Below are 10,221 nucleotides of genomic sequence, written 5' to 3'. Positions count from 1 at the left end.
CCTGTAGCACACTACTAATCAATAATTGATCAATATCTGCATTACCTTGTGCTAGAGGACCTGGCAGACACATATGGGATCGGATGTGTTTTATATACATAGGGCAAAGCCTGTTCCTGATCATGGCTTGTACCTGGATAAACAATGAGGTTAGTTCTGTATCATCAGGTATAAATTCAGCAGTTTCAATATGTAAGGTAACTCTTTCTGCATATTGTTATTCAGTAACAATATTAAGAGGTTCCTTAAAATCCCTTAGCACCATAAGAATGGCAAATAATTCTGCCTTTTGGACAGAATCATAAGGAATTTGTTCCACCTTACAAAAGTCTTCTGATTTGTAGCCTGCCTTCCCTGATTTATTAGCATCAGTATAAAACGTGAGGGCTCCAGTTATTGGAGCATCACGGACGATTTGAGGAAGAATCCAAGAAGTTCTCTTTATAAAGTTAAGCCTCTTGCTTTTTGGATAGTTATTAATTTCTCCTAAAAAGTTAGCACAAGCTCTTTGCCATGGTTCATTATCTTCCCATAATTTTCTTATCTCATCAGCGGTGAAAGGCACTGTGATTTCTGCTGGGTCTATGCCTGCTAATTGACTAATTCTCAATTTGCCTTTTATAATTAATTCAGAAACCTTCTCCACATAAGTTTTTATATTCTTACTTGGTTTATGAGGTAGAAAGATCCACTCTAAGATAATATCATCTCTTTGCATTAGAATTCCTGTAGGAGAAATTTTTGAAGGTAATATGACGAGAATACAACTGAGTTCTGGATTCACCCTATCCACATGTGTTTCCTGCAACTTTTCTTCAACCATTGACAGTTCTTTTTCTGCTTCAGCTGTTAATTCTCTGGGACTTTTCAGGTCTCTTTCACCATCTAAGGTTTTATTTAAGTGAATTATCATATCAGGTGTTATCGCAACAGCCGGTCAAAGGCTGGAAATGTCTCCCAACAACCTTTGAAAGTCATTAAGAGTCTGTAGTCAATCTCTCCTAATTTGTACCTTTTGTGTCTTGATTTTTTGCAAACCTATTCTATAACCTAGATAATCAACAGAATCTCCTCTCTGATTTTTTTCAGGAGCAATCTGTAATCCCCATTTAGGTAAAACTCTTTTAACTTCTTCAAACAATCTTTCTAAGTTATCCATGTTTGAATCAGATAATAAGATATCATCCATGTAATGATAAATTATAGACTTGGGAAATAGCTTGCATATTATTTGCAATGGTTTATTTACAAACTATTGGCACAGGGTGGGAGAGTTCAACGTGCCCTGTGGAAGGACGGTCCACTGGTATCACCTGGTAGGTTGAAAGTTATTATAAGTAGGCACTGTGAAGGCAAACTTTTCTCTATCTTTTCCTTGTAAAGGTATGGTGAAGGAACAGTCCTTCAAATCAATAACTATGAGAGGCCATCCTTTTGGTAATAAAGAGGGCAGAGGAAGTCCAGATTGCAGAGAGCCCATAGGCTGAATAACCTTGTTGATAGCTCTGAGATCTGTCACCATTCTCCATTTACCAGATTTTTTCTTAACCACAAATACGGGAGAATTCCAAGGGCTGGTGGATTCTTCAATATGTTGAGCATCCAATTACTCTTGTACCTGCTGTCCTAAAGCCTGCAACTTTTCCTCAGCTAAAGGCCATTGCTTTGTCCATATTGGTTTCTCAGTCAACCATTTTAGAGGTAAGGCCGTTGGTATTTCTGTAGGGGCATCCTTTGCTTTGTGTTCTTGTACAGCCCGAATGGCTGGTTTTTGCCATCTGTAATATCTTTTAATGTTTTCCTCAGAAATATATGCTCTAGAGGCAGCAGGAATGTTAATTTGAGTATTCCATTGCTGCAATAGGTCACGGCCTCATAAATTTACTGCAATATTAGATACATAAGAACTTAATTTTCCTATTTGTTCTTCTGTCCCTATGCATTCAACCCATCACATGCTTTGCCATACTTGAGATAGGGTTCCAATTCCCAAGAATTGAACATTAACATCCTGTACAGGCCAATACAGATTCCAAGATTCTGTAGTAATGATACTTAAATCCGTTCCTGTGTCCAGCAGGCCAGTAATAAAAATGCCGTTTATACACTTTTAACTTTGGTCTTTGATCACTTATAGAAGTTTGCCAAAATACACGTAATTCATCTTTCAGGCTGTTTTTGCTCTTAACAGCAGGCATGGGGCTTTCTAATTGTTGTGACAAGGCATGTTCTCCGTAGTAACGGGAAATGACTGGACCACATTCGCCATGGGGGCCTGCAAGAGGCCCCCCATTGCGTTTCCCGCTTGCAGTGGATTTCCCTGTCTATCTCTTGACAATCTGCATTCATTTGTCCAATATCTACCTTTTCCACATCTCCTACATAAACCTGAAGGCTGAGGCCTCCTATTCCTGTTATTCCTGGAAGAGGCATTATTATTATAATTTCCGGACATCCTTTGTCTGAAATTCCATTTCATATGACCCATTCTGCCACAATTAAAACATTTGGTATTTTGATGGCTTCTTTTACCATTGGCAATTTCTTCTTCCACCTATGCCTCCGTTCCATAGTCAAACGATTCAACATTCAATGTATGCAAGACCCATTCATCCAAAGGTGCTGATCTGATCTTTAGAGGCATCAAAACCCCTTTGCACTCGACATTGGCATTCTCATAAGCCAAAGACTCAATTATTACATGCCTTGCTTCTGGGTCAGATATCCCTATTGTACAGCTTTAGTTAGTCTATGTAAAAAGTCAACAAATGGTTCTCTTGGACCCTGTTTAACTCTGATATATGATTCTGTTCTCTGTCCTGGGTCTTGAACCCTGTCCCAAGCAATTAAGGTTGGGGTAGTATATATGGATAAGGTGTGTTCTTCATAATTAGCTTGTTCTAGAGGATCAGAATAAAGTCCTTCCCCCAGAATTTGATCTAGGGTAATGTCAACTCCCTTCGATCTTTCTTGCTTTTCTAAAAGTCTAGCCTCTGTCTGAACATACACTTCCAGTTTAATTGAGATCTGCTCTCTAGAACCGCCGATACCAAATCAATCCAGTCCCTTGGGTTGGGTCTAGTACTGATGGACCACAATTTTAGCATCTCCTTAACAAAGGAGCTATGTATCCCAAAATTCATAACAGCTTGTTTAATTTCTTTTAGATCATTCATACGGATGGGTTCCCATGTATATTCCTTGGTGATCTTAGAGTTTTTAGAATCAGTCACCTTCTCTGTTGTTATTACCGGAAAAACAGGCAAAGTCTTGTGAAAACTATCCCGGAGAGTTCTATTCACTGATGGGGTCAAGATTTTCTTTTGTACCATTTGCTCCTGTTCATCAGAGTCTATAGTTTCCTCAAGCTTTTCAAATCTGTTTACCATTGCCTTCTGCAATGCCTGAATCTCTTGCCCAGTATTATGTTCCAAGGCTTTCATAGAGGATTCAAAGATATGAAGTTTGTCTAACACCGATAATGTCTCATCCTTGGACAGAATTTTCATGGCATGAATGGTCCAGTAATCTTTCATAGCCCTTTGATAAAGTCTTGTTAATACATTCAATGGTTCGGATCTTCTCAGATAATGTTTCAGTTCCTACAGACAGGGACTGCAATTTATGATTCAAATAAGCTGTTCCTGCCTCCATATCCTTCACCTTTTTCTCAAATGATAAAGCCATCTCAGAGAAAGATTTATTATTCCTTTCCTCGCAAACTTCAAACTTATCCTCGAGAACTTCAAACTGTTTACAAATCTCCTGCATATTTTTCTCAATTGACAAAGCCATCTCAGAGGAGGATCTATTATTCCTTTCCTCGAGAACTTCAAACTTCTCAAAAACTTCAAACTGTTTATTGGTGTGGTGGATGTTGTTTCCCAAACCAGTCGTGTCTTTCTTTAATTTTTTAACTTCTGCCTGTAAGGACTCTATCAATTTTCTATTTTCCAACCACGTTGTAATGAAAAAAATAAAAATAAAGAAGACACCAAGCCCTGTAGATATCCAGCCAAAGGAAACCACATCTGCATTGCTCCAAAATTCAGTCATAGTGTAATTAAACAAACTATAAAATCTGTCAACGGTGATCACTTGTTTCAATCAGATCACTTATTTCCAATCGAAAGAAAAATTACCTGTAATGACCGTTGTCTGCCAGTAGATGGTGCAGTGCACTTGGATCCACGTGGCCTGGGAAAATAAAAAATGGCGTCCTGGATCAAGGCGCTCAGGCTTGCACCGAGAGTGCAGCGGTGTGCGGGGATAAAGGTGGTGGCGTTGGCAGCAGCGGCAGCAGAGGGAGGGACGGGAGGATGGCCAAGGTCCGGCCAGCTCCTCTCTCGCGCTGCAGCAGCAGCAGTGGAGGGATGTGGATCAGGACCGATTGCGCTATAGCGGGCAGGGGAGGGTGGTCCGATGTTCAGCGAGGCTCAGATGGGGGAGCTCAGGCAGCTTGTAGGGGGAAAAAAACTGCACGGACGATCTGCTAAATTAAAATCAATGTTGAATTTCTGCAAAAGCCTGACCCACTGAAGCGGTGGATGCAGGCCCCGGGAGCGCGAGGCTGGCATTTGCGAGGAAGTGGAGCCCCACATTGCAGCGCCAGATGATGCAGCAGAGATTTGAAATACCCAAAAATAGTCCTTTTAGAATAAATCAGTTTTAATAAAGGGAGAAAAATGGGATAATCTTACGCAAACCAAGAGGAAAAGGGAAAAGAGAGAGGGCCTACCCCAAACCCGGTTCTTTTAAAGGTATTCTCCACCCCTTGGGAGGCCACACCCCTCAAACAAGGGAGTGGTTGGCCGCCCCAACATATTTGCGGTTAAGAATGAGTTTGGCACAACATCCCAGTAAACTATGTATAAGAGTTCATACTAAGCCTTCTTTATGGATATATCTCCATCTCCAAATTGTTTTGTGCCTTGTCTGTAGAGTGTGATGCAACATTGAAAATATAGGAAAAGAAGTGCTCTCAGTACTTTGGATCTATCTTCTCATCAGGTCATCTGACCATTATATGAATCATAAAAAGGCACATGATATTTCTGGAACAGAATGAGTTTATTGAGGCTTTTCAGGGATGTTAACAACTGCAAAATTCTGGGAAATTTTCCATAGAACTTGACCAATGCTCAAGGATCATTAGGATTAATATCATAAAATATGCTGCCCTACAAACAAACAGTCTTCATATTAAATGCATTTCCTATCAAAATTCAAACACAAATGCTGACAAAAATTGAAAGAATAATTTTCAGCTTCACGTGGAACCCAGAAAAACTAGAAAAGATAGAGAAATCATAGCTTAAATTTTTTTAAAAAAAATCTTATGGTTTAAAAGCATGAAAATTCGAAAAATGATGTAAAGTTTTCATTACTCTATACAGTAACTTAGAGGTCACAAGGATTAAATTCCTAGCAGTGCAAGGGACTTTTATTTTGAATCACTTCTTTTAAGAAATAGAACTTGTATTTTACTGTATATGCTTGCATTTGTGGTTCATGATCATTAGTCATATTTTCCATTTTTAAAACACCCTCAGTTTATATACACTTAAATGCATTGGCATAGAAGATCACTTCCCAAATATAACACGAATAGCACAGACACTGATAGCAACAGTTAATAAATGGGACCTCCCAAAACTGAGAAAATTCTTTAAAGCAAAAGACATGGTCAACAGACAAAAGAACAACCTATAAAATGGGAAAAAAACCTTTACCAACCCCACAGTGGAGAGAAGACTGATAAAGAAGCTTTAGATCAAAAGAACGATTAATCCAATAAAAAATGTGGTACAGACCTAAAAAGAGAACTTGCAACAAATGAATCTCAAATGGTTCAAAGACACTAAGGAAATGCTCAACATCCTTAGCCATCAGAGAATGCGAATAAAAAAAAAAAAACTCTGTGATTCACACCTACATCTGTAAAAATGACCAAGAACAAAAACACTGATGACAGAATATGCAGAACAGGATGTGGTAAAGGGAACACTCATCTATTACTGCTGAGAGTGCAAACTTGCATAGCTTCTTTGGAAAACAATATAGTGATTTTTCAGAAATATAGGAAGCAATATACCTCACACACAGCAATACCACTGTTGCTTATATACCCAAATGATGGTCAATAATACCACAAGGAAATGTGGTCAACTATGTACAGAGTATCATTATTTGAAATAGCCAGAACCTGGAAAAAACCTAGCTGCCACTTAACTGAAGAATAAATAAAGAAAATGTGGTACACATTTGGTAAATTAAAGACATCTTGAAATTTGCATAGACATGAATGGATCAAGAAACAATCATATTGAGTGAGGTAAACAAGACCCAGAAAGACAAATATATATTTTCAGTCATACTTGGCTTCTATATACAAAACAAAGAAAAAATACAACTTGTATTGTAGTACTCCCAAAAACCTAGAAAACAAAGAGAACACTATGTGAGATATGCATGGATCTACATAGGAAGGAGAAAAAAGACATTATCTCCAGAGTAAATTGGGTGTATGCGTGTCATTGGAAAGAGTAGATGGGAAGTGTGAGGAAGGAAGTAGAGTAAAGAATAATATATAACTCAATAGCAGCAATAAAAAAGATATGTATGGCCTGGTCTACAAGAGCTAGTTCCAGGACAGGCTCCAAAGCTACAGAGAAACCCTGTCTCGAAAAAACAAAAAAAAAAAAAAAAAAAAAAAAAAACAAAAAAAAAAAAAAAAAAAAAAAAAAAGATATGTATGTTGGAAGATACCATATAAAGTAAAACATCAGACTAGAGAGATGGCTCAGGAGCTAAGAGCACTGGCTGCCTTTCCAGAGGCCTTGAATTCAATTTCTAGCAACCACATGGTGGCTCACAACCATCTATAATGAGATCTGGTACCCTTTTCTGGCCTGCAGGCAGAACAATCTACACTAAAAAATAGTTACAATGGTTTGCTATAATCTATTTAGAACCATTCCAGACCAAGGTAAAAGGTCTAATAAATTTTATAAAGCACAAATTCAATAGTTGCCTTAAACGTCCAAACAAAGCAAAAGCAAAGCCATTTGGAAAACATAAAATTATTCTTGGTCTTATTTGCCTAATCCTAAAAATATGTCTCATTGGTCACTAAACTTATTCTCCTTTGAATAAACAAATTGGAAAGGAATCTTTAATTGTATTTAATTACTAAGTTAGGACTATAAGCTAATGACACAATTTAAAAGTTCTGTAGAAATAAGAAAATTTCATAATGAATAATAAGTTTTTGAATTATGTAAAAACTGTGGAAGAATTTTATGTTTTTTGACAATGTCACTGTAAAAATGTTCATCATAAATGGAACTATAAAATTATTTTAGTCTACTTAGTAGTACATAGTATAACATAAATGGACTTTTATCAAAATTTATGAAATTCTTTTGTAAAATGGCCCAAATTTTACAAAAAATAACCATTCGTACATTTTGTTTAAAGTAATAGCTTTATATTATACAAACAAATTTCATATATGAGAATTGCAATGCTGTAATATAATTTTTAAGACTCAAAGTCTCAGTTTAGATTAAAACTGTAATGTGTTGTTCAAAGAAACCCAAAAGTGTCATCTACTTTTATAATCTAAGTTTATAATCTTAAAATGTTGCTCAACAAGTTTCAAAGAAATATGTCTAAATGCAATGCACATATGTAAAGAAAATATGTCTATTTTTAATATCTTCTGTTCTTATATCCTTGTATTCACTTTTGGCAAAGAGAAATTTACAACCACTTTACAGTTTCTCATAGCTCAGCCATTCTGTAAAGTTGACACTTTTCAATGTAGAAACTTCTGTGGTTGATACAGCATTATAAATCCTATATGACTTTCCTCAGAAATTAGTGAATGGATCAATAATACATCCTGTCTGTTTCTCTGGCCTTGTAACCCACTCTTGGTCCTGAGCAATCTTCCATGAAGGTTTGTGCCTGGGCTCACACTGAAGGCCCCTCACTGTGTCTCTTGTACAGTAATAAGTAGCAGTGTCCTCAGCTCTCAGACTGTTCATTTGAAGGTAGAGGGTGTTTTTGGAATCATCTCTGGAGATGGTGAACCGGCCCTTCACAGATGCACTGTATTCTGTTGTGTAACTATTAGCTTTGTTTCTAATAAGGGCAACCCACTCCAATCCCTTTCCTGGAGCCTGGCGGACCCAGCTCATATAATAATCACTGAAGGTGAATCCGGAGGCTGCACAGGAGATTTTCAGGGAACCACCAGGCTTCACCAAGCCTCCTCCAGACTCCACCAGCTGCACTTCACACTGGATACCTTCAATAATACAGAATTCCAGTGAGAAAAATGTTGCACACACCATCCCTTTTACTCATGCCCACCTCTTACTCATGCCCCCACACACTCAGCATATCTTCTTCCCATAAATTACCTTTTAAAAGATTTACAAGGAATATGCAGTTTAGCCACAACTTCATGGTGAGAGGTCTGTGTTCAGTGTTGATCTCTCAATGGGAAGAAAGGGGAACTCAGGACTGAGCTACTCTGCTAGAGTGACAGAGTCAGGACTGAGCTGGTTTTCATGAGTAGAGGGAAGCACAATTTGCATTTCTTCCTTCCTGCTATAAAATCAGATCTAGGGTTGAAACAATAGAGGGTGCAGTTTTTAGTTCAGAACACAAAAATTACTAGATGAGTTAGGTATCTATACCAGTGTTACAATGTTGTATTTTTATCTTTTGTAGTTGTGTTAATTCTTTAAATTTTATGATATAACTATGTCTAAAACTGTGATTCATGGATATAATAAAATATTATTTTGAATATTTTAAAGAATTGATATAAAGCTGAATTAATGTTGGATAGAGTTATTAAAATCTATAACCTTTGTTAAAATCTTAGCTCTAGTGTAGAATGGACAAATTCCTAGACTTGATCCTCTTTTCTGACAAATATACCTTAAAGAAATATGACTGCTTTCCAGAATTAGCCTTTGATAACTGACAAAGCATACTGAAATCACATTTTACACTTGTTTGACTATTTTAACATTTTGGTGTTATGTATTTATCATACTTCTGAATAAATTTTCCTTTAATTTTAATATCCTTTAAGAAGCAAAGTTTCCACATCTGGGACAATCAACAAGTCTCCTGCCTGGACTCTAAGCAACACACAGACATCCTTCCATTTATCTTCAGTCGTGAAGATATGACATTCTATGGTGTTTTGTCAATAAGTCACAGAATGAGGAATCTTGAAATCATGACATACTACATGAGCAGATAATGTTTGGACTATAATTTTTCACTTATTAAATTTATTCTCTTTGAAAAAAAACAGCTTCATGTGTCTTTTGGATCCTATGGATTGTGGTTTGTGGCAGTACTGTTTCTGTTGTTTCCCCAGGAAAGTAACTAAGGTCCAAAGAAATAATAACAGGTCTGTATCCATTTTGCTTTGGAAATTTCAGCGAAAATCATAACAAGTCCATAGTATGTCTGGCTTGTTTTCTGCATTGAAAGGCAAAGCATGTTAAGGAGAGAAAAAAATGCCCTTGCTGTCCACTTACAGTACCTGTTCCTTGGATTTCTGCAATTAGTGAGGCGTGAATGCAATCTGGTAACTTTCATAGCCCTTCAGTGGGTTTACTAATAGTGGTATAATTGAATACATTGTTTTATTTCTAATTTTAAAGAACTTCTGTATTAAGTTCTTCAATTTCTGTACCAATGCACCTTTCTATCAGAAACTGTAAATGTTAATTTCTTGTAATTTCACCATAATTTTATATTTACTTTCTTGATTAAAATCTTTCTGCTTTAAGTGAAATAAATTAAAGACACACTTGGTATTTTTTGCTCTCTGATGTCTAAAGATATTGAACATTGTTATATATATATATATATATATATATATATATATATATATATTGACCATTCATATTCCTTGATCAGAGAATAATCTGTGGTTACTTGTTCTATATGTTAATGCTTTGGTTTATTATATATTCCAGTCACTAATATCCATGAAATCAAACCTACACATGACAAATATTTTCTCCTTTTTCTAGCAAACATTTAAAAATACCCAATACTTTAAGAGAACTTTAAGTCTGCACCAAGCCGCCCTGAACTCCAATAGCTGCACCTCACAAAGGACACCTGAAAACAGTGAAATCAGTCAGTAAACTGTCACAAATCTGTATTGTCATTCTCACTCAC

General features: G+C 36.7%; 1 gene segment (V, D, J or C); it reads right to left on the bottom strand.

Annotated features, from left to right (window-relative positions):
• Window positions 1–7,874: 7,874 nt before the first annotated feature.
• LOC119819820 lies at window positions 7,875–8,542 on the bottom strand. The segment is given in 2 exon segments: window positions 7,875–8,314; window positions 8,430–8,542. Coding segments are annotated over 2 exon segments (486 nt in total).
• Window positions 8,543–10,221: the final 1,679 nt, after the last annotated feature.

This window comes from Arvicola amphibius, chromosome 7 (assembly GCF_903992535.2).
Source record: "Arvicola amphibius chromosome 7, mArvAmp1.2, whole genome shotgun sequence".
NCBI lineage: Eukaryota > Metazoa > Chordata > Mammalia > Rodentia > Cricetidae > Arvicola > Arvicola amphibius.
Note: the sequence above shows the minus strand (reverse complement) of the source record. Positions and strands in the feature narration are given on the sequence as shown.